The sequence below is a fragment of the Apostichopus japonicus genome, chromosome 8 (genome assembly GCF_037975245.1).
Source record: "Apostichopus japonicus isolate 1M-3 chromosome 8, ASM3797524v1, whole genome shotgun sequence".
Lineage (NCBI taxonomy): Eukaryota > Metazoa > Echinodermata > Holothuroidea > Aspidochirotida > Stichopodidae > Apostichopus > Apostichopus japonicus.
This window is the reverse complement of record NC_092568.1, coordinates 25,332,331-25,350,834: the sequence shown is the minus strand read 5'-3', so window position 1 is coordinate 25,350,834 and position 18,504 is coordinate 25,332,331. Positions and strand designations below refer to the sequence as shown.

Below are 18,504 nucleotides of genomic sequence, written 5' to 3'. Positions count from 1 at the left end.
AGCAGAAATCAGTAAGTCGCTTTGACTTCACAACCATGGCCACACTCTTCTCTATAAAATAGTTTCAATTCCTGCTACTCCTTGTCACTTTCGGTGATCATGCACTGAAGAAGAGCTAGTTTTGCTCGAAAGCTCTGCAAAAAACCATACATTAGCTGTTTACTACCTTTCGCCCTCATCAGGGACTCATCAGGCGAAGGTAGGAATCGAACCCCCGAATCTTGTGTCACAAACCGAAGTCCGTACCACTCGACCACAGTGCTTCTACTGGTGCGAATGCGTATAAATTAGCTTTGCATAACTGTTATTGAGGGCGGATCACCCAAGTGTTATGATTGTACAGAGTGCACCCCTGGCGCTTCAAATCTGACAATTGTACACAGAATAACCACTCTCTATAGGCAAGCCAAGCCGTAAATAAGAAATGAAAAAGAAACTGAAATTAGTTAATATATATTTATATAGGCCTATATATATATATATATATATATATATAGGCCTATATATATGAAAATCGTAATGAGTTGGAAAATCAAGAACAGTGAAAAAACTTCCAGCCTCCACCGGGATTCGAACCCGGGCCTCCCGCTTTGTACGCGGACACCCTAACCAACTAGGCCATGGACGCTGAATGTATGTCCAGAGGTTCGAAACCGGTAAGGAAGGTCGTAATTCCACTGTAGGCGTTTGTCACCTGTATCGAACAATACTAGTTCTGTTCTTGGTGACATATTTTGCCTTACTCTAGCTAGCCAACTCGAAAATCATTTGTGAATCCTAAAGCCGGATCTCGAAAGAGATACTTTGAACAGACTGTTCAAAATAAGAACTCGTGGCATGTGATATTCTAATTAATTTAAAAACATTTATGCTCCTTTTCTTAGATTCCAAAGCATCTTATGAAAATACGGTACTCACTAAAAACGTATATATATGATGATTAAATTGCGAACAGTGTCCATTTTGTTTCCATTTGAATGATTCTCGGTAGGTGGCAGTCATATAGTGTCAACTGGCGTCCAAACTCGAAATGATGATGCATGAGTTAATACAGGGGTAGGCAACCTTTTTGAATGAATGGGCCAGATATAAAGAGTGAAAAATTGACTGGGCCGCACCTTACCAACGACCTGCTGTTGATTTCAAACCTTTGATTCCGAGGAATTTCAAGCAATAGGTGTGTGTACTTAATCTGTATGCACAAAATCATAATGTCAATACAGAACAGTTATTAGTTAATGGGGATAATAGGCCTACCTGACAGCATCATTTTTGCCGATCAATTCTAAGCAGCTAGCTCGTTTTTGTAAACATGTAAAATAGATTGATTTTTTTCTTGAGACATCTCACGGGCCGCAAAATAATCACTGGCGGGCCGCATGTGGCCCGCGGGCCGCATATGCATGTTGCCCAACCCAGAGTTAATACATTAAATAATGCAAAGTCTGGATATAAACAACAGTTACGGCGCATGAGAGGTGTTCAAAATTAAATTTTCAAAAACATGATCAATTTATTATTTAATATTTAATACTTGCAATAAATTTCTTTACATTGCATTTGTAAGATTATAAAACTTAACTATTTTTGTATAAAATCCATAGTTGTACGAATATTCAGCTAGGGTAAGGGAAATAACTATAAAATTGGTGAACTAATTGTAGACAGAACTGCAGCACTTCGGTGCCTTACATTTTATCAGAGGTTACGAACTTCCAACCAACCCCAGAGCAGCCGCTTGATAAAACGGCGCTATTTGCATTTTCGTCAATTTACAGAACTGAGGCGAGATTGGAAAGTTGAATTGCAACTTAGGTCAAATGTCACTGGAAGCCTGACACGAATCCTGATTCGACTCTAGCTGAGGAACTTGTATTTATTCCAACTTAATGGTAATGAATAAGTAAGCGACAATGTGGTCGTTCTTCTCACGCGATCCAACCAGTTCATTCCCTTATGAATTTGGAGAGGAGATAAAAGGTCTTGAGGAAAAATCAGTGTGGACTTTGCACGAAGGAAAACGAAAGGTTTGTTTTTTTAATTATGTTGCTTATATTGTGTGGGGACCAGTTTCACGAAAAGCAAAACCTTTGTGTTAAGTGCAGATTAATTATGCGTTTACGTTTCTGTATGTTACATGTGCTAGTAAAACCTTCACTGGGTTGCTCCGTATTCATATAATTTTGATCAATTAATGAATTCAACGATATTTTGTCCTCTATTTTCTTAAACAACAGAGCAATGGTGAAGCAGTTTCAATCTTTACTATTGATTTGAAGACGAGTCGCTCAGAACATATAGAAACAGCAAAGGCAGCTCATAAAAGAATTAAAACGCTTAGACATCCCAACTTTCTTACATATGTTGATGGTCTGGAGGTAAGTTGCTTGATTTTTTAAAAACTTTATAATTTAACTTAAGTGAAAGTATTGCAGAGGTTGTAAATACTGATGTATGGCACACACAGTACTTATGAAGTGGGTAAAGATACTCAAGACTTAAATGCAACAAGGTTTTATATTGAACTGTATTGAACAAGAGGAAGAGATCAACTGATATATAATTAAAGTATTGGTAACATCATGTAAATATATAAAAAAAAAACATGTGCATGTCTCACTCATGGTGAATCATTTCTAGGAACTGTAGAACAGAACCAAAGATTAGGCCACACCTTTAACAAAGGGCTAAAGTCATTCTGCTCAATAAAATACTGTACAGTGGCTGGATTGGTATGGAATCTGTTTCTGTTAGGCTGTGCCTATTGCCTGGCAGCCAGGGAAGTGCCTTTTCCTTTGATTACCAGGTGTATAAGAAAATGTGGTATGTTCTTCACCCGAGCAACTGACTCAATTATTAGTGGTTTGGCCACCTGGTGAATGGTATCACAGGTTTCTTGTCCACCAGGCAGCTGGTAAAAGGTAGAATCACATGTTCAAAGTTGTGTAGTCTAGATAACACATGTACTACATACATTAATTTACCTGTTACCTGCACTTCTGTGTGGATTCAATGGATGGTCAGCAGAGGGTTAGTGGAGTATTCAGAGATATTAAGTATCAATATTATGTATCCCATCTCCCTCCTGAAGCAACCCTGGGAGCTTTCAAATTACATCGAGTACATCCTACTGTAACATATAGCTTGATATCATATAAATATTGGTGATATGAATGTTGCTTTTTGCTTTTGTGAGAATAGGTATGAGAAGAAAAAAAATCCTGGGGTACTACTACAGGTACAGAAAAAGATGTGTTTGAATATCAGTGAGTGACTTGAGTTCTATTTTAATTCATTTAGTTTATATACATTTCTTCTGGTTGTTTAATTTCAGACAGAGAATGTTATTTATGTTGTCACAGAGCCTGCCACCACTCTACAAGCATATCTGGACAAAGAACAATCAAGTGATGCTGTCATATCTTGGGGACTTCATCAAGTTGTGGTTTGTAATTTCTTAGTTCAATGCTTATCATGTTTTGTTCCATATTTGCAGATCAGTTAGTGATAATGTTATCTTTTGAGAAACTTTGATATTGATGTGATGGATTTTCAGTGTTGTTTTATGCATATTGACCTGCTGGAAGTGTATGTGTTTGAACCAGAATGTAATAATCAGAGAGGTTTTAATCAAATAAGTAGTGGCTCTTGGTTTAAATCTCTGAAACTTCTCTTTAAGTTTTGCCCTTATATGGCAGACTCTAAAATGAGAAATAATGCTTTCAGTGTCTCAATTTTCTAACTCTTCGAAAAAGTAGTGATCGATGTATAATTAAGATGTATCTAATTATCAAATTCTTGAATGGATTGTCATGTGGTGTTGTAATGTCAAACTCTTCAACAAGTAAAGTATCGGTGTATAAACTTTTCAAATCCTGAAAATTTTGAGATTAATGTGTCAAAACTGTCCCATTTTCAATGAGGTAGTGATTTGGTATAAATATGTCAACTCTTTGAGTCTTGTGCAAGCTTTCTACATCAAATTAATTTTTGTCAAGAGCAAAGATATGTTTCCATTGTCTAAACTTTCCCTGTCAGTTTTACATCATTCGTTTACTTCTTTCGGTAACATCAACATTTCTTGTGTGAGTACTCCCATTATGGTTATCTGTTTCTCTGCTCAACAGAAAGGTCTGTCCTTCCTACATAATGACTGTAAACTGAAACACAACAACGTAAACATCAGTTCCATATTTGTCAATCCAGCTGGGGAATGGAAACTGGGAGGTGTTGACTACATCACCCCAGTTGATAGTGAAGCCACTCCTCATGTCAGCAAACTTTTACCTTCCTTAGACAAATATGATCCTCCAGAAAAATCAGATACATCAAAAAGAAGGAAAGTTCATGCTTGGTAAGTCTTGACGAAGATGAAAAGCTATGATAATGTTGTCTGTAGTAGCTGATAAAGGTTTCAAAACAAACAAACCTTTCATTTTTGAATGGTGTGGTACTGTAACAGGGGTTGGCACTGTGGTCCAAATATGAAAAGTCTTTGATAATATTTCTGAATTGTTTGCTTTTGGTCAGGTTTGGTGTAGTAGAAGATGGATTATGGGGCCAAGATGAAGGTTACTATAATCATAATTTAACCAAATAAGGTAGTAATTTGGGCTTGGCATTAATGTGACAATTACCAACAGATGATGCAATAGTTAACTTGTCAAATGATGTCAAAGTTTTGCAAACAAAATTGCACTTTTTCATTATTTATTTGAAAATGCCTGTACAATTCTGGCTGAAGAAATTAATTGGGATCCTAGGTTTGAAACTCAAACCAAAATACTGCATAAAGAAGTTATCAGGATATAAATTATGATAGTTATAATACATATTATATTTATAATATCTATAATATTTAATAATATTTACAATATTTATAATATTTATAACATTTATACTTTACTTTCCAGGTCTGCCGATATGTGGGGACTTGGTTGTCTCATCTGGGAGGTATATAATGGAAATCTACCGAGGGTGTCCTCTCTGAAGGCTATCGGAAAGGTAGAACAACTTTACTCTTTAATGGGATGACAAAATATCAGATTTCAAAAGTATATAATACTTATATATTGTACCGTGTGATTAAGGAAAAGTTTCAGAATTCAGCGTTGACAAGTTACGAGACTGGCAGTAACCATAAGAGGCTGGAAATGGTTATGTAATGGTTAGGTGTTGCACCTTATGCGTTACCATAAATAAGATTGTTAAATCGATGTATACATGGTTGTATGATCATAAATGCTTACATAAACATTTAAAAAGAGACACAATCAGAACAAGGTCCATGCTGGAAAATGAATAATTTAATTTTTCCTTATTATGATATTCCTGACCATTTAAGCCTGCCACCATATAAAAGAATGGAAGTTGCGTTCTTATTTTCCTTTTCCTTCTGTGCTTTATGTGTCATGTGTTTAATAATAATATTACTGCTTTCATGTCAGACATGTCCGCTTGTTGGTAATGAATGTTTCAAATATTTGAATAAACATTTTAGCCCAAGGTCATCTCTGTAGACATGAAGATAAGAAATGAATTTGTGAACTTTGGAAGTTAAAGCTAATACCATTCACATTTAGTGCTATGTTTTTCTTCTTAGATCCCTAAACCATTGATTCCACACTACTGTGAGCTGGTGGGGGCTAATCCAATGTCCAGACCAAACCCTGCCAAATTTATTGAGAACTGTAAATCAGCTGGTGGATTTATGAACAACAAATTTCTAGAAAGCAATCTCTTTCTAGAGGAAATACAAGTAAGTTACATCAAAATGTTTCTTTGTATAAACTGGATATCACTTCTGACTATCTTAACACCACTGCAAAACAAAGGAATGAAATAATTCAATTATGTATTCACTTTGCAGTTGTATGTGCTTAAAGGCTATTATTGTAACATCCATTGTTTCCTTTTGTGTTTTATTCAACAGTGTATTGTTTGATTTTTTTTTTATGCAGATTAAAGACCAGAGTGACAAAACTAAATTTCTACAGGGTTTGAGTTCAAGTCTAGATGACTTTCCTCAAGTTTTCTGTCAGCTTAAAATTCTGCCTCTTCTTTTGCAAGCTTTTGAGTTTGGCAATGCTGGCTCAGCCATTCTCACTCCTCTGCTAAAGGTTGGTTTTAATTTCAGGTCCAATTTTGTAGGCTTTTTTTATATAATAATAATAATAAATAACAGTTCTTATATAGCGCAACTTACAATAAAGTCTCGCCGCGCTGTACTTAAACCTGGTCATTGGTAACTTGTCACACCTACACACCAAAGTGTGCACAATTCAAACAATCTCTCCTGGGGCGCACCACAGTGCACCACAGCCACGTGTCCCCTGGGGACTTCCCATAGGGTGCAGCCACAAACCGGCGCACGCAACTATATTTACAAGTCACCTCGCAAGTCCCCATTTATACACCTGGGTGAAGAGAGGCAGTGGAGATAAAGTGCCTTGCCCAAGGACACAACGCAATGATCTGGCCAGGGCTCGAACCTATAATCATTAGATCACAAGTCCACTGCCTTAACCATATAAAGATCTAATGTACATTGAATTATTGAATGGATTTTTCAAAATTCACAGGGATGAACATTTTTTGTTCATCACTCATGAATGACATGCAGACTACTATTAAATGTTTGAAGCTAACAGGAGTAATAAGAGTTGCAGCAATTTGAAAGATTCTTGAATTGATACCAGGAGAATGATCTTAGAGAGAATTCATTTTAACTTCTGCAAAATCCGAACTAAGTTTATTCATGGGTTCTACATTATAAATAATATGAAAGTTATCTTTATATTTAAAACTTGAGGATGAAATATAGCACATGCTTCACAAGGCTTTCAGTTTCATTTTGATTGTTGATACACAGTGTCGCTCCCCAGATTGTCTTAGGTACGTAATTTATGTATTTATATTAAAACATGATCATTTTTACATGGGTGTGTGTGGCTGAGAAGAAAAAAAGTGTGGAATATTGATAAAAAAGTTGATAAGATATTTCTTTTGTATTATTTGATTCTCCTTTAGATCACTAATAGCTAGTATAATGAGTGTAATCCAAAGGGTTGTGCAAATCAGGAGGTTCTTCATGGAAATGCATTGTTTGAAGGAAAGTTTGTTTTTAATTCCTTTATCATTCATAGTTGGGAAAATTATTGGACACTGAAGAATATGAGAAGAAAATTGTCCCATGTGTTGTCAAAATGTTTTCATCTACTGATAGAGCTACCAGAGTCAAGTTGTTACAGCAGGTATGATTTTAAATCAATCTTTCACATTGATCAAATTGATACAGAAATATAACACAATATGTTATTAATGAGCGATGGTTTGACCTTAGAAATGAAATCTGGGAGACTTATTGGGGTATTTTCAGGGGGGAAAATAGCCCTCTCGGTACATGACTGCTTCATTTTGAGAAAGAAATCAGACAAACAGTGAGATATATTTCATGAAAAAGCATCTCAAAAATACAGTAATACATCAAAATCAAAAAAAAAATTCATGTTACAAAAATTAGCTTAATATGTCTGTTTCTTTTAGAATGTTTAAACAATTTATCCAGAAGTTTTTTTCCGGTGATTTAAGAACTTTGTTTTTCTGTCGATCAGATTGACCAGTTTGTAGAGTACCTCTCAGCATCTGTTGTCAATGACCAAATTTTTCCAAATATCTGCCACGGATTCAACGACACAAACCCTCTCATCAGAGAAACTTCAGTCAAGGTAAGTCTATAATATGCAAAAGTTTGTTAATATAGCTCTTTAGCCATGACGCTTTCTTATTTTTGCTTCTTTCTTTGTTGTTGCTTCAATCAAGTAATAAAAAGACGAATATAGACTGGCTTTGCAACTGAAAAATTAAATCATTTAACAATTTGGGGAAATTCATTCGAAAATCAAGCTTCTTTATTTTGGCCTTTAGTTGCCAGAAACAGTGTTTCTTCAAGGGTCTGCATGCTACTTTTGCATACCTTCTGGACTAGTGTGTTTGCATTATAGATACATCTCACCCACCTGTGTGCAGCTAGTGATTGAACTCCACTACTTAACAAAATATTACGTTCCTCTGCTTTGCATGTCTAAGTTTAACTCATCTCGATCAGAGTACTAACAGTTACAAGAGAACAGTGTCTTTCCTATCATATAATAGAAGATGCCCCTCACCCCACAATACTTCCCTCCACACTCCCCAAACCTATGTGTGATGCTGGTTTTTCTTGTAAACATGATGTGGGAAAGAGTTATGTTTATATAATTAATATCTTGATGAGTGTACTTATATGAGACAAAGGTTATATTATATCTAAGAGTATCATTATTGCTGCGTATTGACCGAAATTAACTTCTCTCATTTGTATTCTGTGACATATATCTCTCCCTAATATTGCTATTTTCTGTTTCTTCCAGGCAATGTTACTCTTAGCTTCAAAACTCAATGACAAGAACCTTAACATTGAATTACTGAGACACTTTGCAAGGCTTCAAGCCAAAGACGATCAGGTACATTCATTAAATATTCTGTATTCTGTTGTCAAAAAGTTTTGATGAAGAAACTTGCTACACATGCGTTGGTATGGTTACCATATTCACAACAAAACCGGGATGCAGTCTAAGTTTGATCAGTTAGAGACTTATTTTGAACGTGTAACTTAATTTATATAACTTAGTTTGTACTTTTCAAATATCACAAATTACCAGTCAAACTCAAACAGTCTTACTGAATTATTGTTCATACTTTTGAATTAATACGCTGTAAGGTGGGTGGTATTATCATGGGCTCTCCACAAGACCTAATTATTAAGTAATTAAGTAGTAAGTATTAGTGTCTACCATTGGTGCCTCCAGTCTACAGCTGCTTGGAGTATGCCAAGAAGCTGATCATGTATAAAATGTCGTTATAGTATTCAAAAGTGATATTTTGACCACTTAAGGGGGAAAAAGGCAAAAAATGTGTGTTTCTTTGAAATTTTTCTTCAAATTTGCATCCTTCTTAATAAGGTTTATATCCCAGTATCCACATTACCCCCCCCCCCTTCCTCTCCCCTTCCTCTCATTTTCACCCATTTTGAACATTGTTTTTATATCATAGGGAGGAATCAGAACTAACACCACTATATGTCTGGGGAAGATTGCTTGTCATCTCAATCCTGCAGTAAGTTGTTTTTCTTTATCATTTTTATCTCTCTCAGCAAGAGGTTCGTCAAAATGCAAGTTATCGGAGATGTAGAGGTGGATAACTATGTCTGTTAATTCATGATATTTGTGTCCGTAATTCCTTGTTTTGACCCTTCTCTTTCTCGTTGATAATAGCAACATCAGCTCACTTTCTAACCAAGATCATTAATTCAGCAATTGACTCTTCCATTTTTATCTCAATACATTACATGTATAGAGATATTGTAACAGTAAGTGGGACTTTCTCTTCTCTTAAAAATTTTTCAGCGTCTTCAAACAAAGTTTTTTTTCTCTGGAATTTCCAGAGCAAGAATATATCATATAGACCAACAAAAGTTACTATTTTTTATTCCAGAATTGTATCTCATTCTGTGACTTTTTCACCGATTTATGTCCAAATCGGGCCAATTTGGACTGAAAACACTTTGGCAGACCTGTTTTGCACACGCTCCAAAACTTATGTTTTATGAAAGAGAATAGAATAGAACTGTCTTTCAACAGTGGTATCGTCTAAGATAGGGTCCTATGTATTATATATTTTATTAAAATTTTAAACTTTCATTTGTTGTTTACAGGTAGGTATTAATAAGAATTTTACTACATGTATATGACATTTAATGGCTTTTATTTGCTTTATTTGATGTTTAAATGATTTTTCTTTCTTAAAACAACACTGAGCTGCCCCCCTACTTTTAGTAAAAAGGTCCGTTTTTGATGATTAAGCCCCGCCCCAAGTCTGTTTTGTAGCAGATTGGCTATGACTCATAACAGCTACATGTTAGATATACGAAAATGGCTACCCTCGCGAACAATTTTCTGTTCTGTAGTTAGGTACGCGAGGTGTTAGTGTATTGCATGTTAATTACAATCTGTAATGCTGAATTCTACGTAGTGTCCTTCTAATTTATATTAGGCCTTCGTTTTTGTAACATCCATTTAAGGACAGTACTGGTGTTCAGGTAGTTTTTCAGAGCAAGGGCCATGATAAGTTTGTTTGATTGCCCTTCATGTATTTTGTATAATTACGTATACACATTCTTGTATTTCTGAAGGCTACTTACTGTAGGCCTAGTGCATTTAAAAATATATATATATATAGGCCTAGGCCCCTAGGCCTATTAGGCTTTCAGTGATAGCCACATTAGCATTGTACTGGTGTTCAGACAGCTTTTCCTAGGAAGGACCAGGGTAAGTTTGTTTGATGGGTACGTATAAAAGAGGAGCCGGCCATAGCATCACAACTTTGATAAGACTATAAAAATTGTATAAGGTTATGTTTTATTTATAAGGATATAAGATGTATAAGGTTATAAGAAGTATGTTTAGCTTTCTTTTGAACCTGTAATGTTTGACATCAAATGTACAAAGAATTAAAATAAAATAACAAAATGGAGAGGAACTGAGGTGGCTATTAGGGGAAGAGGAGGCCACCCATCACTTGCATATAAAAACTTGTAATCTTCTTTTACATTATTTTTTCCAAGTCATAAATCCATGAAATCTTCATGTCAGAAAAATTGAGATGGAAAAACGTGGGTTTTTTTGATATCTAGAAGTGGACACAGTTTTGATGGTAGTCACCACTACAGTCTACAGTAACATACAGTAGGTCAATAGGCCTAGCTCTCAAGGCAGGCATCAAGAATATGGTCGAGTTGTTCGCCTCTTCTAATTTGGCTGTTGTCATTGACGTCAAACTATATGACCAAAAAGTCCAACAGAGACTGACCTAAGATGAAGGATACCACATAAAAAACAAGTTCTTAAATATTCTATGACCTAAACCTTGCAACGTTGTTTTTTCGACTAACAGGCAATGAGCACTAAAGGCAAGACTAGCAGGATAAAGTGTAACCTGCAGAGACTATTCATGGCAAAGTAGCAAAAATGCAAGTTATATATTTGTTGTACCATGATTGATATTGATAATTGTAGAGACAGAGCAAAGATTTGAAATTAGGAATCAAAATTAAAACTTCCAGTATTGAGATACTGCATCATTGATGCTCTTGTTTGTTTTATGTCGTATTTACTAGACAAGACAAAAAGTGCTTTCCTCTGCATTTGTTCGGGCCATGAAGGATCCATTTCCTCCTGCCAGAGGCGCTGGAGTCCTCTCTATGATGTCAACGCTGAAGTACTTCTCTCTACGAGACACAGCATTCAAAGTCCTACCCACACTCTGCACCCTCACAGTGGACCCCGACAAAGGTGTCCGTGACCAAACCTTTAAAGCAATACAAACCTTCCTTGAGCGACAAAAGAATGTGTCAGACAATCCTGAACTGGCAGCAGAAATCGGTAGGAGAGATTTTACTTTGACTTGTAGGCAGAAATTTATTATTGATATTACAAACTCATAGAGAGAAAGAGAAAAAAATTGAGTGCTAATAATGTTTCTGTTGCTGTTCTGGTTTTTAAAGATATATTCATCTTTAAAGGATGCCAAATCTCATGCTCCTTTAAGGTTAAATTGTCGCTAATGATGAGGATGATGATGTCATCTCCTATGTGTAGTTTATTGCTATATAAATTTCGTAATAACTCAAACAAAATATGTTATTTTTTAAATTTTATATTAAGAACAAAGTATCCTTGAATGCCATTTTATGCTGTTGTCCTTGACGCATTAGTAATGCATTGTAAAACATTGTAAAACATGTTGTTTGTGGCTATAAAGAGTGTAATTGTTCCTATTGGGTTTTGTGTTGCAACTGAGGAAGTGACTTCATGATCAGTGTATTAGACTGATTAGTCCAGCCACTTTAGTTAATGAGCCCCAGAATATTTAAAGGAGCATTCCTCAAAAATTAAAAGTGACATAGAAATAGCACCTGGACTGATAGCAGTGGTTGTAAGTAGTCTATCAATGTATCAAATTGATTTTGTGCCTTAAGTCATGTTTTAGGTAAGAACGAGAGAGAGAGGTAAGTTACATGAAAGCATGTCATCAGGGCTGCATGTCATTCTTCCAAGAACCAACTGTTTGTCAAGGTTATAAACTTGCTGGATGATGAATTCTGTCTTTTCTCGTAGAATCGGATGTCAATGCTGCAGCCTCTATGACATCACAGAATGCGGGTTGGACCGGATGGGCCATGTCATCTGCCATGAATATCACCTCCAAAATCTACCGAGGAAGAGCTGCTCCAGGCAGTCAAAACAAACCAGCAGAAGGTAGCCAGTATTACATGCCCTTCTTGAATAGCTTGATTTCAGGCTTTGAAAAGCTTGATTCAAGCTTTGTTACTTTATTGGAATTTTCAAGCAGAAGTTAAATCTTTACATTTGTACATCTTTGAAGAGTTCAGACACAGATCCAAAGTCGGTGGCAGATATTCCAAAATGAATACTAGCTTTGTACATTATGTGAAAATAAGATATACTGTTTTCTTAGGGAAGGTTTTTTTTTCATCTCTGTATTGATGGAAAAAGTAACAGTACATCTCAAAATATGAAAGCTATCTTTCATTTATCCAATTTGTTTGTAAAAAATTTGCATTCACAATATGATGTAAGATTTATGCTTCATTCAACTTCCTTTTTTTTCCTTTGTATCCCTTGTCTAGGAAACAATAGCAGTACTGAGGCGAAAGCCGTGTCAGAGGATGGGAAGGAGAAACTTACACCAGGAACAGATGAGAGGGAAGAGGTTGCAAGGGATTCGGCATCTGATTATGACAATGATGGTGATGATGATTTAGAGGTAAATCAAATTTATCTTTCAGAGAACAGACAAGATAAGCTTATGATATCACCGACACTGATATAAATATATAAAGTTACAGAATCTTGCCTACGTTATAAAAGCAAGAGAGAAAAGTTTCCTGTGCACTAATAAATAGAGAGAATGAAATTTTCTATAAAATAAAAAAAAGTGTAGGAAGGCTTAAAATCCACCCGAGCCAATCGTCATTAATTACTTAGCTGACAAAATAAATTCATGACATCTTTCCAGTTTGTTCAGATATTGAAATTCGGTAATCTGAGTGGTGAAATCAAAACTCATTTTGATTTTCTTGTATGTTTTGAGATTTCAGTAATTGAACAATCAGAGAAGTGAAATATAGTCCTTACATGATTCCAGTATGTTTCAGTTCTTGTTAATCATGTAAAATCGAAGATAGTCTTCTGTTGTTTTGATTTTTCTAGTATGTTTTAGTTTTTCTGTTGTCACTGAGTAAATATTAACAATTTTAATAAATAAATATTATATGTCTGACCCGGTCTAATAGATGAGGGAAGATGCAGAGACTAATGCTGATGACGAGGGATGGGGGGAAGAGACAGGATGGGAAGAGGATGGATGGAGCGACCTACAAACCAAGAAGCCATCAGTACCAGCATCCAAAGGCTCCTTGAAGTTAGGAACAAAGAAAAAGGAACCCGAGTTTAATTTAGATGACTGGGCAGATGATTCTTGGGGCAGTCAAGACAAACAACTCAATAAGAAGCAGTCCACAAAGACAGAGACCAAATCATCTCATAAGAAACAGCAAGCTTCCTCTGGGTGGGGTACAGATTGGGACGAGGGTAACTGGGGAGAGATGAAAGACCAAGGAGATGTCCAGGATCCATTTGCAGTGGAGGCGGGCGGAGGATGGGACGATGATAACGAAGACTGGGGATCTATCGATGAACCAACTCTCAATACTACTAAACCTTCATCACCAAAGGTATGTTTCATATCCGCTGCCATGATTGAAATGATTGAGTGCTATTGTGTCTTACTGAGACATGCATTGTATGTTCTGTAGGAATTTTTTTGACCCATACATTCATCTTCACTTCTGTTGTGCTCTGCAGGCTGACACTGTTTTGCATTAGCATTCCTAGATGTTGCGGAAATACAAGCAACATATTTAATATATATAAAGCTACAGAACTTACTATTGTGCCTAGGGTTGTTGGAGATGCACCCTCCTATTACCACCCAAATTAGCTTTTTCTACTTTCTCATATATTGTTATTCGTTTCTAAAAATTTCCATATCTCCGTCTTTTGTATTTTTGAATGCTTCATTGTTGGGGAAGGGACACAGAGGGTTATTTGTGCCTTTTGTTCTCTAGTCCTCTGTCTTATCCTTTTATTACCCTTTGTAGTACACTAACATGTATTACACATTTCACATAGTCACCCCACAGTTCCCATACAGAAACTGTTACATCTTCACTATCCAATTTCCATTTGGCCAGTTTAAAGTACGAAATATTTATAAACTAGTTTGAAAGAACAAAGAAAAGACAATAGAAACTTACATTTATTAACTAGTCATTATCAAAATGTTGACATCATCATAATAATGCTTGGTTAAAGGTTGCAGCTCTGTATCAAGAATTGCTAGATATATGTTTTTCTGGTTTTTGGTAAATATTTATTTGCTTATACCAAAAAGAAAGTGAAATGCATCATGCAAAGCATAATCATGTATTCCTTAGGATAATGGACTTTATGTAGTTATCTTAATTTTGATAAAAGACAAATCTTTAATTCCCATCCCTTCTGGCATCTGGGTTATATTGAAGGAAATAGTATATTTTTGTCAGTCTCAACGTAGAGTGAGACATTCATAAAGTGACTGGTCTTACTTATGGTTCAGACATAAATATTATTTGCTCATTCAATCTATATTTCTTCTTCCATTGAATGATATCGAATATTGATTTTTTATTTTATTGATGTAACGAATCATGACTCAAGGTTTTTTTTTTAGAAGTAAAAAGGAATCGACATAGTTTGTGAATATTTTTTCTCATAGAGATAATACAGTGACTTTGAGTCGATGACGTAACTCGATTCAGGAAAATCACTGCGAATGACTTGACTGAACTCAAAAATAATTTGTTGATTTTCATCCTCAGAAGAAGCAGCAGATGTCGTCCTTGTCAGGGTTCGGAAATGATTTTAAGGAGGATAACGAGCACACCCCTGCTAGCGCTTATAACTGGAATACAGAAAAAGACACAGGAGACACCTTCTTTGGCTCACAGCTTGGCGTACAGTCCAAGGTAATGGGAAGGTTTCTATGCTAATGTGAAAAGTATCTCTTTTCATTTTGTAGTTTACTATTTTGCAGTGGGTATCAATAATCTGTAGTTAACCATAGTTGGATCTGCTAGTAGTTGGTAAATGGTTCAAAGTAAATATCACCCTGGAAAGTGTCACCAAAATAAAATGACCGATTTGATAGTGGTAGAATCTCAGGCTGCAATCAAATGTGGCGAATATATCTCTTTTAATTGAACTCTTTTGGCTGTTGACAATTACGTTTTATTTTGGGGGTGGAGGTGGTAGGGGTAGACAAGCGCGTAGCCAAGGGGGGGCTGAAGGGGGCGACCGCCCCCCTCTTGAGCATATTTTTTGGGAAGTGCCATTTCCAGCGATCTGGGAGGCATTTTCTGCCAAAATTTTCTTATACGCATTGCACCAACACATGTTGGCGCTCCGCTTAAATAGTTTGCCTACAGGCTTCGCCCCTCCCTTGGCAAATTTCTCAATACGCGCCTGGGGGTGGGGTGGCATAGGACATGAAAGGAGAATTTGAAGGGCCTGAATCAATTTACTATTGGTGCTATCACCTTTGTTATAGGCCTTAGAGTCTCTTATTAGTAATTATTTCTTTTTCTCTTAATTTCCAATTAATAATGCAACATTGTATCACCTTTTAAGGGGACAAACACTTTAAGCCCTTACATCATACCTTCACCCATTGACATGAGGTGTCTTGTTGTACAGTACTCGTCTGATTTGATCAGGAGTGACCATCTGTCTTTGAGGTTTGATACTTTCATTGATCCAATTCTCTCATTAGCCGAAGAGTTCTTCTAAACCATCCAAACCACCAAGCAGTAGACCAGCTTCAGCTAAGACAAAGCCCAAACCTTCCATGACATCATCTGAGGCCAATTCAGGGTGGGGTTTTGATGAGGAGGAGTGGAGTAAAGAAGAGGACACTGGATGGGGAGAGGGTGACTCTTGGGGTCAAGATGAAGGTGAATCTAATACCACAGCACAGGGAACAATGTAGTGTAAAATTTTGCCTAGCTCTTTCGAAGGCAGTGAACTTGCCTGTTATAAAAATAATACTATGGTTCTGCTATGCAACATTGCACTTGTATAGCAATTCACCCATTTTGCATAACATTTTGTGATGCAATACTGAACAAATTATTCACCTCAGCCTCATATTGAGGTTGAGGGGCATGCAACCTATCCAGTATCTGGAATACAGGTTTTCATGATGGGGCATTTTTATCAATCAATGTTAACTGTGCTGTACTTTGTTAAAATATAATAAACTAGAACTAGTCGGCATTTTTAACTTTAAGACCAACATAAAGCTACTGTGCAGTTGACATTCTTATACATGTGGATTACAGTAGTATATAACATGTGACCCAAACTGCTTACAAGTTAATTGTTAGTTTATCACATGTTGGATGGGACATTAGTGTGCCCCAGCAATTTAAGGCACTGCACAATATTCATGCCTGGTAACTTGCTAAGTTTTTTTATGCAGGGTGTTGGCACAAATGGGAGGGGAGAGCATTAGTCTGCATGGCGGGGTTATGGCCCTCTATGCCCCAGCTTGGATATGGGCCTGTGTAGATCTAACCTTGTTATATGTATCATGGTTGTTGAAAGCTTCTGTTAGATGTAATGTTTGGTCTCTGTTGGTCATAGATTTAAATTACACATTTAATCTGCCTTAGATTGTGAGTTGTGGTTTACTTTACCATTAAATACTGTCTTTGTAACTTGTGTTAAGTCTTAAAATGTATCTTTCTTTTTTTCCCATTCTGGTTCATATTTATATAGGACTGAGTAAAGCTGAGGTTGCTAAAAGACAAAGGGAAGAGAAAAGAAAGCAGAGGGAAAAAGAAATACAAGAGAAGAGAGCAGCTAGGAAGGCCAAAGGTCCCAGCAGACTGGGAGCCAAAAAAGATTAGATTTACTGCTTAACTGACCAGACTGCAAGTTTAAATACTGGAGAAGGGCCTTCATGTCAGCCAAGAAGGGCCTTCATGTCAGCCAGGAAGGGCCTTCATGTCAGCCAAGAAGGGTCTTGATGCCAGCCGAATTGTCTGCAGATATTCAATATTTAAGAATTAGCAGAAAAGGATGACTTCATAAAGCATGTCAATACAAAGTACTGTACTTCTGTATAGTCCAACAGTCCCGGAGTGTATGACATAAAGCTCAACAGGCTTTTAGCTGTTTTATGCATAAATTGCATCCTGGGTAATACAGCTGGACCGTTATGGTACTGTAGCAGCATTGATTGATTTCTCTTCATTTGTAAGCAATTTGAGTTCAGCTGTCTCAGTTTCCTCAATACAACAGGAATATTTTTGACTAATATTAAAGAGTTTCACACTTCTGTTTTGGAACTAAATGTCTGTTTATGCCTGTTGTGTGCAATACAGCTTCACTGCTCATCACCTTTTACAACTCTTTTTCTGGTATCGTAATTTCTTTCAATTGGCAGTACTGTTAACACCATTGTGAAAGTCAGCTTTACCAGGCCATGAACAATTTAATCCAGGTTATAATACTTCTCTTTATTTATGGTGTTTGATGAAGCAAAGACTATATCATCTAGACTAGAGTTTGTGCAGAAGGAGACTTCTGTAGGTATTTAGATGCCAGAGAGTAAATTGTCATATAAATGCTATGAGAATGCCAAACAAGTTGCCTACTCATTCTCATTCAGTACACTGAAATGTTTTCTTGAAGGTCCTACAGTAGTAGCACAATATATTGTTGTTGTCAAGGAGTGTCTTTGGAATTTGCTGAAATTGTGACTATAACACATTCATCAATTGTAACAGTAATGTTAGTGGCTTTTGAGTTTTGTTTATGGCAGAAATGGTCCACTTGCAATGTAACATCTGATGATGTTACTGTCGTGCAATGGTGACACAGAATATGAGGAACTTTGGTGAATGGGAATTTAAAGACCTGTCAACATATACCTTTGTCTGAATGAATTCGACTAATTTCATATCTGATGTTGTTATTTTCTGATTTTATTAACTTTCCTTTTCTGCAGTTAGCATCAATCTTAGTTCTTAGCAACCTAACCGATGTAAGAACTGTTTCTATAGTTCTATGGGAAACTATTTAACACGCTATAAATTAAGCTGTAAATTCCTATATAAATAAAAGAAACATAAATTATCTTATGCTGATGAAAATAACTTTTATACCATTGGTTGGCCTTCCTTGAACCGCTCAGCACAGTTAACAAGTTATTTTGTGATTTTAGCTTATCACTTTTAAATTCCTTCACAGATCATTATTGTGGTGTATACCAAAATTATTT

General features: G+C 36.2%; 1 protein-coding gene across 1 annotated transcript; it reads left to right on the top strand.

The window, feature by feature from the left end:
• Positions 1-1,807: 1,807 nt before the first annotated feature.
• On the top strand, positions 1,808-18,489 carry LOC139971254 (N-terminal kinase-like protein). Its single transcript, XM_071977558.1, has 18 exons — positions 1,808-2,027; positions 2,238-2,378; positions 3,335-3,445; positions 4,128-4,354; positions 4,914-5,004; positions 5,603-5,758; positions 5,961-6,119; positions 7,146-7,253; positions 7,614-7,727; positions 8,412-8,504; positions 9,094-9,156; positions 11,216-11,480; positions 12,216-12,356; positions 12,749-12,885; positions 13,415-13,855; positions 15,041-15,187; positions 15,991-16,171; positions 16,998-18,489. Exons 1-18 carry the CDS (start codon positions 1,914-1,916, stop codon positions 17,126-17,128), a joined length of 2,820 nt encoding a protein of 939 aa, XP_071833659.1. The 5' UTR covers positions 1,808-1,913; the 3' UTR covers positions 17,129-18,489.
• Positions 18,490-18,504: the final 15 nt, after the last annotated feature.

Coding starts and splice junctions, on each gene's coding strand:
- LOC139971254 (XM_071977558.1), top strand. CDS start 1,914: ATGTGGTCGTTCTTCTCACGCGATCCAACCAGTTCATTCCCTTATGAA. Junction 11,481..12,215: donor TGAACTGGCAGCAGAAATCG/GTAGGAGAGATT, acceptor CTTTTCTCGTAG/AATCGGATGTCAATGCTGCA. Junction 16,172..16,997: donor CTCTTGGGGTCAAGATGAAG/GTGAATCTAATA, acceptor ATATTTATATAG/GACTGAGTAAAGCTGAGGTT.